At 46.3% G+C, this 15,813-nt stretch overlaps 1 protein-coding gene across 7 annotated transcripts in view; it reads right to left on the reverse strand.

Annotated features, from left to right (window-relative positions):
- The window catches only part of ADAR (adenosine deaminase RNA specific), a 52,280-nt gene that overhangs the window by 2,851 nt on the left and 33,616 nt on the right, over positions 1–15,813 (reverse strand). For 4 of the 7 annotated variants that reach the window (XM_020887388.2, XM_020887394.2, XM_070467425.1 and 1 more), the window contains 12 exons: positions 15,098–15,281; positions 14,469–14,617; positions 13,752–13,896; positions 13,438–13,628; positions 5,356–5,581; positions 4,927–5,098; positions 4,537–4,630; positions 3,809–3,931; positions 3,384–3,517; positions 1,345–1,527; positions 761–873; positions 66–193 (listed from right to left, as the gene is read on the reverse strand). In XM_020887388.2, coding sequence (XP_020743047.2) covers positions 66–193; positions 761–873; positions 1,345–1,527; positions 3,384–3,517; positions 3,809–3,931; positions 4,537–4,630; positions 4,927–5,098; positions 5,356–5,581; positions 13,438–13,628; positions 13,752–13,896; positions 14,469–14,617; positions 15,098–15,281 — 1,842 coding nt within the window. The remainder of the gene's footprint in view (positions 1–65; positions 194–760; positions 874–1,344; positions 1,528–3,383; positions 3,518–3,808; positions 3,932–4,536; positions 4,631–4,926; positions 5,099–5,355; positions 5,582–13,437; positions 13,629–13,751; positions 13,897–14,468; positions 14,618–15,097; positions 15,282–15,813) is intronic. The other 3 variants (XM_070467423.1, XM_070467424.1, XM_070467426.1) reach the window with 3 other exon arrangements.

The following is a 15,813-nucleotide window of genomic DNA, read 5'->3' on the forward strand; positions in this document are numbered from 1 at the left end:
GTGACGCCCCTCCGCGGTCTGGCTAGCACGCCTGGCTGGGCGGCTGTGCTCCCCCAGCTCCATACCCATCCACGGTGCCTCTGGTCCCGTCCAGGATTTCTAGGTCGTAGCCATCAGCCAAACACCAGTTGACACTTGTCTCCTTGGTCTTCCCAGACTGCCTTTTGGAATCGTATACGCTGACTCGGCCAACCTAGGAATTCCAGGAGCAAGGGGGAGGAAGATGGAAACTTTCAGGGGAAAGCTTCTGAAGCAGGGACTCAAGACTCACAGGAAACAGGGAATATGGGGTCACGATCTTTCCCCCTTGTTTATCATTCTGTTTGGCTAAGACTCAGATGTACTAACCCCACCTCAATTCAAATGGATTCCAAATTAAAGGAAGGAAAAAAGTGAAAGTGTTAATCGCTCAGTCATATCCAACTCTTTGTGACCCCATGGATTGCAGCCTGCCAGGCTCCTCTGTCCATGGAATTCTCCAGGCAAGAATACTGGAGTGGGTTGCATTTCCTCCTCCAGGGGATCTTTCCAACCCAGGGACCTAGCCCAGGTCTCCTGCTTTACAGGCAGATTCTTTCCTGTCTTAGCCATCGGGGAAGCCCCCAAAGAAGGAAAGCCCTTAGCATTCAAAAGGAGGGAAGGCTAAGTTAGAGGGAAACCAACTAAGGCTCCCCTTGCCCACACTGTACATTTCTGCTCTGCTGACAGGATTACTTGAAAAGAAGAAAACGTCAAGAGGAAAATGATTAGGTTATTGCACCTTGGGGTGGTTGACAATAAAGGGATGTCGGAGTCCGTCCTCAAATGCACTTCCGTCTCTTGTCACACGGCAGCAAATGGCACGGGTCAGGTGCCCCTGGCTGAACAGGTAACCTGGGCACAAGGAGAAATGCACACACCCGATCATCCCAGTGCCATGAAGCAAGAGGCATGTGGGGAGGCATGTGAGGGCACAGACAGAGCACCAGCTCCCTGGGCAGGGAGCACCTGCTGACTGCGGCTGCCCGGGACACACAGGGATCACCAGTTAAGTGCAATAGATAAGGTTCCAGGTAAGGCCACGCGCTGAGAGGGGAAGGGCACCGAGATGCTGCAGTTTTAAGCTGCTGTGTTTCTCTAACTCACCTTGAAAGACTTGGTTGGCATGTCGTTACTGAGACTGCTGCCTAAACCAATTTCCCCATCAGCAGACGGGACACTCAGAATCAATTACTAAACCACCAAATTGAGCACACTTTGAAAAGGGGAGACATCATGTTAACACCTGGCAACGGAGTGTGCAGTTTGCTGGGATCTGGGAACCAGGATGACAGTCGGGTTCCAGCTCCCAAGGTAAGTCCTTACCCAGAGTGACGGATTTGAGATACACAGGCTGCAGGAAGTGGGTCAACAGTGCCCCCTGCAGGCCCAGCACATTCCAGCGCAGGATTTTGTCACTGCAGGACATGGTGCGGAGTCTCTCTCCCAGACGAATGCCGTCCCACGTGGGCACAATGTCACTGGACTCCACTGGGATCGTGCCTTCCCCTGGATGAGAGACTTGGGTTAGATCTGCAAGGGCCGCTGGCCAGGCCCCTCCCTGGTGTGGCATTTTCTGCTCCTTAGACTCGGGCCAGAGGCTTCTCACTCATTTGTTCTTTGAGTATTTCACAGCAGCTACTTGGTGCTGGGTACTAGGCTGGGTGCCGGGAAGCAATGGTGAGCAAAACCAAATCAGATCCTTGTGTTCCTAGAAGGCTGATGGGAGTGAGGGAGCAGAAAGGGAACAGACACTAAACAAGTTAGCTGATGCACACGTAACGATTGTAGATGGTTTGAGGGAGGTATAATGGACAGGTCAGGGAATCTCCTGGGACAGGATTGTCGGGGGGCTGAGACACGAAGGAAAGAAGAAACGGCTGAGAAAGAGTGTTTCAGACACACAGTTGAGCAAAAGCAAAGGCCCTGGGGCAGCAGAGGGTTTAGCTGTTGAGGGACCTGACGAAGAACCAGCACGGCTGCAGCTGCGGGGTTTGCTTTCGTGGGAAACCACAGCAGGGTGGTGGGCTTTTCGTTTCCAGTGAACTTTAATGAGATACAATCTGCCCGTTTAGAGTACATAATAATTTTTAGTGTATTCACAGACTTGTGCAGCCATCACCACAATCAATATGAGAACATTTCATCACCCTCCAAGGAAGCTTCCTATCCATTAGCTGTCATACCCCATTTCCCTCCAGCCCCTTCCACCGCTGGCCCAGACGGCCCCTAATTTATTTTCCTTCTTTATGGATTTTCCTATTCTAGATGTTTTAAGTAATGAAAACGTGGGAGCCACGTAATACAAAATCTTTTTTGTGACTGGCTTCTTTCCCTTCTTAACACTGTTTCCTAGGTTCCTTCATGTTGTGGCATGTATCAAATGATATCCCATTTTATGGATATACTTCATTTCGTTTATCCATTCATCAGTTGATGGACACTGGGGTTGTCTCTACTTTTGGGCTATTAGGAACATTGCTGCTATAAACATTCTGTATTCATTTTTTCTCCCTGGGTCTCCACAATGGGAGACTGCGGGGGGAAAAATTGAGAGGAAAAAAAGGAGACTCTGCAGGGCTGTAAAGCGCAGGGCCAGCGCAGCAAATGCAGTGATGATGTGGCAGCCTGGAGCCTCCTCAGCCCCAAGAGTGGCAATGCTGACAGAAGGGGTAGCTGGCCTGTGTTAGTTTTTGTGTGGGTATATTTTCATTTCTCTTGGGGATGTTTCTAGGAGTGAACTGCCGGGTCACATGGGAGCTCTGTGTTTAGACTTCAGGGTTTTTAGCAGGGAAGCGATATGACCTCTGTTTGAGGGTCACTCTGATGACTGCAGGAGGATGGCCTGAAGGGAATGGAGTGGACGTGAGGGGACGGTGAGCAGACATGGGAGGACAGTGGAGGAGGAGGAGCTGGCAGACAAGGGGCAGAATCAGAGGCCAACTAGGCAGGAGGGGGAGCGGGCGCGCAGAGTCCTGCTGTTAACGCCTCAGGCTTGTTCTGCATCGTTTTCTTTCCATTTTCTCCAACCTTCCCTGAGGTGATCCCATCCATTTCCATGGCCATAAAGATCAACCGAAGGAGGATAACTCCCAAACTTTTATTTACAGCCACCTCTCTCCTCTGAGCTCTAGATGGGTACCTCTGCCTCCTATTTGACTGGAGATCCCCCCAGCAGACTAATTCAAAATGGAATCCCGATCTTCCCATAGACCTTTCCCGACCTACATCTTCCCTCTCCCTGGAGACAAGACCCTGGTGTCCCACCCACTGACGGCAGAAACCCTGCAGCTGTGCCCTGGCCCTGTGATGGGCCTGGGGCTTTGCAGAGACTTTCTGTGGGAGACGGAGGACGTGTTACTCACCGTTCTCTACCTTGGTGCGGAGCTTGCCTTGTTTGGGATTCTCGAAGACAGGGTAGTGGCGGGAGTCTGTGCTCTCCACAGCTCGGTCGCTGCAGGACTTGTCAAAGAGGGCCCCATCTCCACACGGGGCCGTGCTGCAAGACAGGGGCGTCTGTCAACACCCACCTGTGTGCATGGATCTCTTCGGTTGCCTAGGGCTCAAGAACAGCTCCATGTGGCAGAAACAAGGTTTTTTTTTTTTTTTCTGAAGCCTATCACGGGCTACTGGAGTGGGTAGAAGTGTGAGTCATTCCACACTGGGGTGTAGACCTCAAACAAGAGTTGAGCATGGCCCACTGAACAAGCTCTGAATTATGGACGAGGAAACCATTCAGACACCCAGTCCTGGAAAGCCGGCGGGCGGTGACAACAGAGATTGTACAGACCTGATATAGAGATGGAACGACACGCTCTTTTTTATTTGAAGCTTTTCTCCTCCTTTAGCAGGTTCAAATATACTATCCTTCGCTGTCTGGGGGTTGTATTTCATTAACTCGCTGTAGAGAAACCTATAAGAAGAAAGTCTGGTTAAGAAGACTGCTTTGATTCTGAGAACAGTGGTTGCTTCTATAATCTGATCCCAAGTAAGGAAAAGCCTTAACGGTGCAGACCTTTCACTGTTTCTCAGGTTGAAAGAGGTGGTGGAAACTCTCCATGGGAGACCTCAGCATTTCTTACAGTTAAGTTAACCTTTTAGGTCAGTTACAATTCTGCCAAGAGCTTCTTGCTCTGGCAGCGACAGCAATTTTAGGGCAGAACAAATTGATTCAGGAACTATAAGAGGCTGTGGCTTCTTTCCCTTCACAAATTAAAGATGAACTGGAGAGGAAAGCTGGCAGGACAGTGGGTTTGTTTGTAGGTCCTCAAATGGAGACGGAAGGCCTCCTCATCCCCATAGCACTGAAGATCAAGAGGTCATCATGTGTTTTTTAAAGGGGGCTTGAAGTGGAGTTAGCGGGAAAAGACAGCACTCTTCCACAGCAGGCCGAGGAGAGGGATGTAGCCATGTCACAGAGGGACTGATTCAGTAAGAAGTTCAAAGGCTGACACTGCAGGGCTGAGGACCTGCCTGTGAGGTGGTGTCAGAGACCCGACACCCTGCGATCTTGCTCACCTGATGAAGCCTCTCCGGGAGATGATCTCTGCATGACAGTCATTGACAGTCTCTCCCTTCAGGCTCAGAGAATCTCCTTTCACACAGCGATTCCCTGGAAAGGCATTTAAAGCAAATGTGAAATTTCCAAAGGTAAACAATGATGAGTAGGATACAGGCTGTTGGTTCTTAAAGCCTGAAAGTACAAATAGCCTCAATTTATCAATCCTGACTCCTGTATTCTTTTTCCTAGGATATGAGAATTCATTCCTTGCTCTGAATAAACTGTAGCTAAAATATAACATGAGTCTTCTTTCTGCCTTAAATTCACCCACAGAGGAGAATAAGGAGGTGCGTGCAGTCACCACAGGGCATGGAGAGCTGGGGGGACACATTTCAGAGCCCACTTACCTGTCCCCAGGCTGACCACAACACCTAGGTCGTCAGAGTCTTTCTTCATGATGATGGCAGCCAGGATCTTGCGGCCGAGTAAGGAGGGCTGGAAACTGTTGGTGAGGGCATTGAAGCACCGGTGGCTCAGCATGGCTATCTGGTCGTGGAAGGTGCTGCCCGTGAGAGGAAGCTGTGGGGACAGGAGGCCGTGTCAGGGCCACAGAGCCTCGCCTGCGTCCACCATGTTTCAGGCAGGGCGGGGAGGTCGAGTACTGCTCGACTCGTGGGTCATCTCTTCCCCCTCTTGCACTAGCACCCCAGCGCTATGGAGGCTAATGTTAAAGCCGAGGGACAGTTCACATGACAGCAACTTAAGAGCTGACTCCACCCAGATAGGAGTTAGCAGGACCCCCAAAAAAAGATAGCACCAAAAGTAGACGGCTTAACTGTCTTTCGCTTTGCTTCTGGGGACCTTGAGAGGAGGAGCATAGTTCTTCTGAGACTGGCCCCTGTCACTGGGGTTACCTCTGTGAAACCCATGCGCTCTGCCTTCTCGTCCTCCCCAATCAAAACGCGGAGGGCCGCATCTGCAGCTTCCTGCTTGCCTTGCTTCTTGCTGTGCGCGCAGACGGCTGGGAACCAGCGACCCCCAACTTTGGCTTGGTAAACGAACCTTGGGGTGAGAAGCAGGGAGTAAAGACACGTACCGGGCCTGGACAGCTGCCCCAGGAAAGGGCTGGTTTTGCTCGGGGGGAGGCCAGGCTGGCCGACGTGTGGCCTCATCACTCCCGACAGCTCTGTTCCTAAGGCATCACTTCCTAGACTTTGAATGTTCCTGAATCATAGTGTGGTTTCTGCTATACCCAGGTATCACCTGAGTATTACTTACTTAATATTTTTCTCTAAATTGACTCTTTTTAAATGTAAATACATTTTAAAAGGACACTTTGTATCACTACTGTAAATGAAAAATCAGGATCACTTGCCATACACGGAAGGTGGTTATAAATAAACTGAACAGGATAAAATCAAGTTATTAAATTCTGACGAGACACTATGGATTGTAAAGGCTCTAAGCCTGTCTGTATCAAAAAGGAAATTTAGTAAGTATTAGAGAGGCTTTAAAGAAATACTAATACCACATGTGGACTTCCTTTTTAACTTAAGCAAAAATGAGACGGGAATAACTTTCTTCCTGCTTGAATCACTGTTTCTAATGCTCTGATTTTTTAAGTACCTAATTCCACTTCCTCATTCATTTCCTGATTAGCTCAAGAGGACTTAACCTGGAGAGGTCTGAGAGCAAGGCTGGCCTTAGCTCAGGGAACCACACCTTTATTAGGAGTTACTTTTAGATTTCTAGGGGATTCCCTGGTGGCTCAGACGGTAGACAGTCTGCCCACAATGCGGGAGATCCGAGTTCGATCCTTGGGTCTGGAAGATCCCCTGGAGAAGGAAATGGCAATCCACTCCAGTATTCTTGCCTGGATAATCCCATGGACAGAGGAACCTGGTAGGCTACAGTCCATGGGATCACAGAGTCGGACACAACTGAGCGACTACACTTTCACTTTAGATTCCTGGAGGCCTTGAGAAAACTAGGGAGGGGAGTGTACCTTGGGCAGAGACAGAGCAGGGAGGCAGGTGGTGCTGCTAGGGAGGGAGGGGAGTGGCCTGTGGTTCCCCTTGCTTCCTGGCTAGGCATCTCCACAAACACAGAGGGAAGGAAGTGATGGAGCCAGACAGTTTGGGTAGCTACCAGACAAAGTTTCAAGAATCCCAGCTTTTAACCAGATCCCAACCTGCTTTAGAGAAACCCAGTTTTTTTGATAATCTAACTGCATAGAACAAAAGTTTCAGTATCAGGATTTATCAGTTAGCTCAAGGCAGTGAAAGGAATCCATCTTTCTGGTCAACCACACTGAGTGTCTCACTATTCCTTGCTTGTCATAAGCATCTGAATGTCTTTGCTCCTTTCTTTGATGATGCCGACTGTGCAAGCCAGTGGGCTAAAGTTTATGAAGGAAAAGCACAGAGGCATGAAGAGATGTTGAAGAGAGGGAATGGGACCAAACTGTGTAGAATCTTGACCTGAGGGATCCAGGAGAATTTCATAAGTGTTCTGTGTATTTGAAAAGAATATGAACTCTTAGGCACAAAGAGATACCCATACAAACATATACACATACCTATATATGTACACATAAAAATAAGATTGAAAGCAAAAGGAGAAGGGGGAGGCAGAAGATGAGATGGTTAGATAGCATCATGGATTCAATGGACATGAAAGTGAGCAAACTCTGGGAGATAGTGGAGGACAGAGAAGCCTGGCACGCTAAGTCCATGGGGTTGCAGAGTCGGATACGACTTAGTGACTGAACAACAACAGTATATAGAACAAAGTTTCTTAGTTGTGCAATTAGGATCCACTAGAGCTTCACTGTCCAATATGATAGCCACTGGCTACATGAGGCTGCTAACTTTAATTAAAATTCAATACAACTGATAATTCAGTTCCTCAGTTACACAGCCACATTTCAAGTGCTCAGCAACCACATATGGCTAGTGGTTAGCCTTTCAGTGGGATGCTGGGGACAAAAGCCTAATTGGAATGAGTAAAGGAAGTGCACCAATGAAGACACTGAGTATAAACAATTATATTGAGAGGTCTGGCTGTGAGGGGAGCAGAGAGATGAGGTGGCATTTGGAGGGAGATGTAGGGTCAAGGGAAGGGTTTTAGCAGATGGGCACAGGCATGTGTGTAGGCTACTGGGAATGATCCAACAGAGCTCTGGAGCAATTGATAATAAGAGGGTGAGAAAATGGAAGGACAGGACGAGGTGGAGGGGATGCAGGGCACGGGATGGAAGGAGGATGCTTCCTGCACACCAGTACAGATGTCATGTGCAGATGCATGGAGGAAGGTGGATTTGGTGATGGGAAAGTAAGGATTGTTACTGCTACTATCTACTATTGTGGGCAAGAATCACTTAGAAGAAATGGAGTAGTCCTCATAGTCAACAAAAGAGTCCAAAATGCACTACTTGGGTGCAATCTCAGAAACGACAGAATGATCTCTGTTCGTTTCCAAGGCAAACCATATCACAGTAATCCAAGTCTATGCCCCAACACTAATGCCAAAGAAGCTGAAGTTGAACGGTCTATGAAGACCTACAAGATCTTCTAGAACTAACACCAAAATAAGATGTTCCTTTCATCATAGGGGACTGGAATGCAGAAGTAGGAAGTCAAGAGATACCTGGAGTAACAGGCAAGTTTGGCCCTGGAGTACAAAATGAAGCAGGGGAAAGGCTAACAGAGTTTTGCCAAGAGAATGCACCAGTCACAGCAAATGCTCTCTTCCAACAACACAAGAGACGACTCTACACATGGACATCACCAGATGGTCAATACTGAAATCATCTTGATTATAATCTTTGCAGCTGAAGATGGAGAAGCTCTATATAGTCAGCAAAAACAAGACCGGGAGCTGACTGTGGCTCACAGCATGAACTCCTTATTGCCAAATTCAGACTTAAATTGAAAAAAGTAGGGAAAACCACTAGGCCATTCAAGTATGATCTAAATCAAATCCCTTACAATTATACAATGGGAGTGACAGATAGATTCAAGGGATTAGATCTGATAGAGTGCCTGAAGAACCATGGATACAGCTTTGTAGCGATGTACAGGAGGCGGTGATCAAAACCACCCCCAAGTAAAAGAGATGCAAAAAGGCAGAACGGTGTCTGAGGAGGCCTTACAGAGAGCTGAAGAAAGAAGAGAAGCAAAAGGCAAAGGAGGAAAGGAAAGATATACCCATGTGAATGCAGAGTTCCAAAGAATAGCAAGCAGAATAAGAAAGCCTTCCCAAGTGAACAATGCAAAGAGATAGAGGAAAACAACAGAATGGGAAAGACTAGAGATCTCTTCAAGAAAATTAGAGATACCAAGGGAACATTTCATGCAAAGATGGGCACAATAAAAGATAGAAATGGTATGGACCTAACGGAAGCAGAAGATTTTAAGAAGAGGCAGCAAGAATACACAGAAGAACTATACAAAAAAGATCTTAATGACCCAGATAACCACAATGGTATGATTGCTCACCTAGAGCCAGCCATTCTTGGAGTGCGAAGTCAAGTGGGCCTTAGGAAGCATCACTACAAACAAAGCTAGTGGAGGTGATGGAATTTCAGCTGAGCTATTTCAAATCCTAAAAGACGATGCTGTTAAAGTGCTGTATTCAATAAGCCAGCAAACTTACCAGTGGCCACAGGACTGAAAAAGGTCAGTTTTCATTCCAATCCCAAAGAATGTTCAAACTACTGCATAATTGCACTCATTTCACATGTTAGCAAAGTAATGCACAAAATCCTCCAAGTTAGGCTTCAACAGTATGTGAACTGAGAAACTGCAGATGTTCAAGCTGGATTTAGAAAAGGCAGAAGAACCAGAGATCAAATTGCCAACATTCGCTGGATCATAGAAAAAGCAAGAAATTCCAGAAAAACATATATTTCTGCTTCACTGACTATGCTAAAGCCTTTGTGTGGTTCACAACAATCTGTGGAAAATTCTTAAAGAGATGGGAATACTAGACCACCATACTTACCTACCTGCATACAGGTCTTACAGATCAAGAAACAACGATTAGACCCAGACATGGAACAATGGACTGGTTCAAAACTGTGATAGGAGTTAGTATGTCAAGGCTGAATACTGTCACTCTGCTTTAACTTATATGCAGAGTATATCACACAAAATTCTGGGCTAGATGAAACACAAGCTTGAATCAAGATTGCTGGGAGATATATCAACAACCTCAGATATGTAGATTATAGCACCATTATGGCAGAAAGAGAAGAGGAACTAAAGGGCTTCTTGATGAAGGTGAAAGAGGAAGAGTGAAAAATCTGGCTTAAAACTTAACATTCAAAAAACTAAGATCATGGCATCCAGTCCCATCACTTCATGGCAAACAGATGGGGAAACAGTGACAGACTTTATATTCTTGGGCTCTAAAATCACTGCAGACAATGACTGCAGCCATGAAATTAAAAGACACTTGCTCCTTGGAAGAAAAGCTATGTCTCCCTGGAAGACAGCATATTAAAAAGCAGAGACACTACTTTGCCGACCAAGGTCCATCTAGTCAAAGCTGTGGTTTTTTCAGTAGTCATATATGGATGTGGCAGCTGGACCATAAACAAGGCTGACTGCCAAATAATTGATGCTTTCGAACTATGGTGTTGGAGAAGACTCTTGAGAGTCCCTTGGACGGTAAGGAGATCAAACCAGTCAATCCTAAAGGAAATTAATCCTGAATATTCACTGGAAGGACTGATGCTGAAGCTGAAGCTAAAATACTCTGGCCACCTGATGCGAAGACCTGACTCATTGGAAAAGACCCTGATGCTGGGAAAGACTGAAGGCAGGAGGAGAAGGGGACGACAGAGGATGAAATGCTTGAATGGCATCACCAACTCAATGGACATGAGCTTAAGCAAGCTCCGGGAGATGGTCAAGGTGAGGGAAGCCTGGTGTGCTGCAGTCCACGAGCTCGCAAAGAGTCAGACAAGACTGAACGACTGAACAACAATTTCTCAATTAAGTAAGATCATCAGTTTAGAGCGAGAAAGGGGTTTTGTTGGAAATTTGAAGACAAAGGTCTGAACTGCTTTTCTTAGAGTAGGAAAGAAAAGGCAGTATAAAAATATAGTAGGAAAAATGCCATGGAGAGGGCAAAAGTCGGGGTGGGGGGGGGGGTGGCAGTGAATCTCCCTTAAAACCCTTCAGTGGCTCCCTACTGCTTGTGAGGCAGGAGGATGACATGGCTCACAAGGTCTCCCCTTCAGGCCCTCCCGTGCTCTCTGCTCCACCCACACTGGCCTTCCTGCAGCCCTTTACTAGCTCTGCAGACCTGGGGGTACTAAGGTCTCAGCTCATGGATCACTTCTCAGGGAAGTCTCTCCCTGTACTGAGTCAAGCCACGCCAGTAGATTCTCATCACATCATGCAATGTGAGCTCTTCATAATCTATCAAATACAAGATCTTACATTTCTTTATATGATTATTGATATCTGACTCCCGTTCTAACAAATACAATGTCCTGTATAGATATCTGTTGAATGAATAAATAAACGCAGAGAGACCAGGAGACTATTTCCTGGTTTAGGTGAGAAAAGACAATGGCTTAGCTGAGAGAGTGTTGACACTGGAGGCAGAAAGAGGAGGAAGGGATTTGGGGTAGAAATTGTAGGTACAATAAACAGAGCTTCCCCGGTGGCTCAGAAATGAAAGAATCTGCCTGCAATGTGGGAGACCTGGGTTCGATCACTGGGTCGGGAAAATCCCCTGGAGAAGGGAATGGCTACCCACTCCAGGGTTCTTGCCTGGAGAATTCTATGGACAGAGGAGCATGGCAGGCTACGGTCCATGGGGCTGCAAAGAGTCAGACACAACTGAGCAACTAACACCTCCTTTTTTCTTTTCTTCAAGGATAGTTTGGCTGAAGGAGGTGAACTGGATAGGGGAGATGGTCCCCAGGTTTTTGGCATTTTATCTAATGTGGAACCCACATATTCCCTATTAGGAACGTGCCTGACTCACTTATCTTTTTAGCTAAAGTTGCAAATAGGATATTTTCTATTACATTTTCTAACTGCTTATTACTAAATACAAGAAAAGTTCTTGACTCTTACACATCATTTTATAGTCCCCTGCTCTCCTAAACTCTGCTTCATCTCAGTATTTCTTCAGTTTTCTCACGAATATTCCAGGCATACTATCAAATCATCTGCAAATAGTGGTAACTTTACCTTCCCTTTCCTCTCTTTACACTTGCTTCTTTTTCTAAACTGCTTGCATTAGCTAGGAATTCCGGAATGATATTAAATAGTGATGACACTGGCAGCCACACCTTCTTCCCGACTTTAACGGGAACAGTTCTGGGTTTAACATTAAGCTGCTGGTTTTTGACTTCAGACATGCAAAGGACGTATTCAATAATTTCTGCTTTCTTAACAACTTGCTTTCTTCATCTGAGTGGATGCTGAATTTTACTATATGTCTCTTTGGAACTTCAGGAGATGACAATGTGGTGTTTCTCCTTTGACCTATTAATGTAGTAAATAGTAATAATAAATATCCTGGTGTGGACTAGGCTTTCCACTGCACGGAGATACCATTTTTCGCCTTTTAGAACGCTTATGAGGTAGAGGAAGAGACATTCTTTATATGCTGTTGGTGGAAGCATAGACTGGTATAATTTCACTGGAGGAAAATTTGGCAAAATTTACCAAAACTTTAAATACACATATGTTATTCATTGTAGCCTTGTTATAAAACCAAGTTTGGAAACAATCCAAGTATTCATTAACTGGGGCTGGTTAAATAAATCATGATAAATCTGTACACTGAAACACTATACTTTGCAGAAAGTGAAATGAAAAATTTTCTAAGATAATAATTTTATGTGTAAAAAGCAAGCTAGAAATTAATGCATATATGTATTTCTGTGTAATGAAAGGGAATATAGCTGCTTGCATTTATATGGACACTCTGGAAGGATATGTAATAGTGCAAAGTTATTACATGTTGGGGTGTGTATGTGTGTGTGTGTATGTATGTAGGCAAGAGCTGGGTGAAAGTGAGAATGAGCTTTTTATATTTTTATTTTTGAATAATATTTTTAATTTTGCATAATCTATTACCTATTTTAAAAACTTAAAAAACAATGTATAAGACTCACGGCTTAGAACTTCCACTCCTGAACATTTATACCAGAGACAAGTTTGTACATGCAGACAAAGACATGCAGGGCCCGATGTTCACTGCAAGACTGCTTTTAAGAATGAGACCAAAACCAACCTGAGTATCATGGGAAGTTGGTTACAGAAGTTATGCAAGGTGGGGCTTCAAATAGTAATAACATTCTCCGTCTTAAACTGCGAGGTAGGTAGTTGAGTGTCTGTTTTAAGAGGGCCTTTTATATCTCTTATTTAGTAAAGCAATTTAAAAACTGTAAATATGTATTCAATGGAGCATTTATGTGGTAGGTCTATACACACTTATTTGTAATGACCTCTGAGGCACATGGTTAAGTAGAACAGAAGATGATATATACTTACTCTAAAAAACAGAGGAAGAAAAACAGGCTAATGTGTGCATGGACTCAAGAAACTGGTAATAGTATATGAGTCTAGGGAAGGAAACTAGAAGTATAAAATAGAAATGAGGCCTTTTAACTGCACATCTTTTCAATCAGCCTGAATGATTCTCTATGGGTGTACATATTCATTTAAAAATTAAAACTTGTTTAAAAAAATTTTAAAGGCTCACACTCACTGGAAGAGTAGGTATCTTTTCAAGATGGCTAATCTAGTGTCTTCTCAGAGGCCCTGGGGACAGGGCTCTCTCAACATGCCCCTCCTGTCATTCACAGCTAATACACATCCTTCCTTTTCCTGGATTATAGGCTGTCTCACCCTGTGACACAAGGCTGTAGCCAGGACTGGAACACTCACTTGGGCTCGTGAGGAGGTCCGGACTGGTCAACCAACTTGAACTCAGCAGCAAAGCCGTGGGAGCGGGCGTACTCCAACAGGCCTCCCACTGGGTTGGTGTTCAGGTATCTGACGAGCTCACTGATCCTCCTGACCTTGTTGGGCATCACTGATTCCAAGGTATCGAATGATTCCGTGTTCGTACTTCCGGGCTGAAGGAGAATCAGCCGAAGAGGAACCGTGAACACTTCATGGAAACTCTGAGGGGCCTATGGGCCATCCTACGCCACTCAGTTGCTAAAAACGGCCTGCACCCGTGAGTAGAAAACGCCCACCTGGTCGTCAGAAGACGCTGAGCTGGTCGCCTCCCCTTGCAGGGCCTTCATGGCCTCCTCTGCAGCCATGTGCTTCGCTGCCTTCTTGCTTGGGGCACTGGCAGTGGGGAAAGTATGGGTTCCCATCGCAACACAGTATTGGAACCTGACAGGAGACGAAAGGAGAGGATTAAACTGGTTTTGATAGAAGAGCTTTACCTAGCCTCTGTCAGGGTGTCGCCCTTTAGGACTCGTCATCTCCTCGCACACATCGCCTCTGTGCCGTGGCTCACGCAGTCACTTCTGCCTTGAAGAGCCGCTGCCTTTCACCCTCCTGCTGCCCCCAGTCTCTCGCAGCCCAAGTGACCCCTAATTAAGCATCAACCTAATTTCATCTCCTCCAGGAACCCTTCTCTAGAACATGTAAGTCTGCAGAGCCTCAGAGCAGAGAGCTTCTCAGGGAGACCTGGGTCTTGCACCTCTTAGTCCCACCACCAGTAACCTTCAAGCCATGTATCTCCCTCGTGCTCGGCCCCTGGTTTGCCCTGTGAACTCCTAATCCCAGATTCTCTGCTCCACAAGCATCAACCATGCTCTCAAGGCCCCCCATTTTCCATACTGAAAACAGGAGTGACTGCTCAGGGAAATAATCTGCCAGCTCGAGGAGGCAAGGAAGAAAATATATCTCTCTCTTTTTTGATAAAACCTCAGCAGAGATACATGACACAAGAGGTGTACTTGGGGTCATGGGCAGGGCCTTCTCTGGAGAGGAGACGGAATTCGCAGGAGCTCCCCAGCTTGTGCACACACTCAAGCAATGTAGTGACGGGGCTCTTCCCGGAAAGGAAGGGTGCTGCTGAAGGGCTGGCAGTCTGGGACTCTGCAGTCTGTGGAGAAAATGAGACAAAAGAAAACAACAAAAACAGACAGAAAACATTGGTTGTTCTGTCACAGCAGAGGGAATGGGGACGGGAGAACTTCTTTCGGTCAACTGCATGTTTGGGGCTGGCTTTCTAAAGGAAGAGGGTTGCGGGGATTTTCTAGGCCTTGCAGATCAGTTACTTAAATGTCCTTGGTTTCATTTTGTATCCGCCAAGAGAAGAGATCGGATTCAATAAATTTTAATGCCTCTTTCAACTCTGAAATTCTGCAATTAGTTAGGTTGGGAGGGGCACGAGAAGGAGAGCTGGATATGAAAAGAGGAAAGGTGGGTTGCTGAGGCAGGGGAGAGGGGACAGCGGGAAGCTGACTCTGAGACAGAGAATGGATTGGGCAGGCCGAGGTTGTTTCAAGAGGGTCAGATGATGGTCTAGTACTTCACAGATGTGGACAGTGAATGATGTCCTCCCAGAGGACAGGACGCCTACCTTCTCTGATTCTTTCTCTGAGGAGTAGTGGTATGAGTCTTCTGATCTTCCACTGTCCTTGGCTTTAGCTTCCTCAAGCAGAATTGTCATGGCTTTCATGGCTGCATCCTGCTTGGCCACTTTCTTGCTGCCAGCTTCAGCTGGGGGAAACTCTCGGCCACTGATGACAACTTGGAATTTAAATCTTGATGGAAAGTGATTAGATGTGTGAACACGAGTCTAGGCCATCCCTTCTGCCCTCTCCAAAGAGATCTTCACCCTGGAATTTCCTGCTATGCTAAGGGGCCTGCTGACTTGTGAAGGAGACGGAGAGCAGCCCAAGGGACTCCCGTCCCTTGGCAGGCACAGCCCACTCCTACTTTTTTGGAAACAAAGCAGCCAGTGACTCTCTCTCTCCAAGCTCATTAGAGCAAACGCAGCCACAGGTAATAAGAAATTAGCTCAAGGGAAACCCACTATCCTTTAGCAATAAATTAAGATCAAATCTGTACAAAAAATGATGAGCTAAAATCACCATTATAATCTTGTTAGCAACCAAAGAGCCTTTACCATAAAGCAATGGTGGTAGACTCGGCCACCTCAAGGGCAGTTCCTAAAGAAAGCCAAGGCTTCTCCCAGCGCAGTCTCACACTCTCCAGACACCTATGGGGATCAGATGCCTGCCACTCTGGGGGACCTGTTTTCGTCCCCAACCTACCCTCAAAGATACACTGCTC

The sequence above is a fragment of the Odocoileus virginianus genome, chromosome 5 (genome assembly GCF_023699985.2).
Source record: "Odocoileus virginianus isolate 20LAN1187 ecotype Illinois chromosome 5, Ovbor_1.2, whole genome shotgun sequence".
Lineage (NCBI taxonomy): Eukaryota > Metazoa > Chordata > Mammalia > Artiodactyla > Cervidae > Odocoileus > Odocoileus virginianus.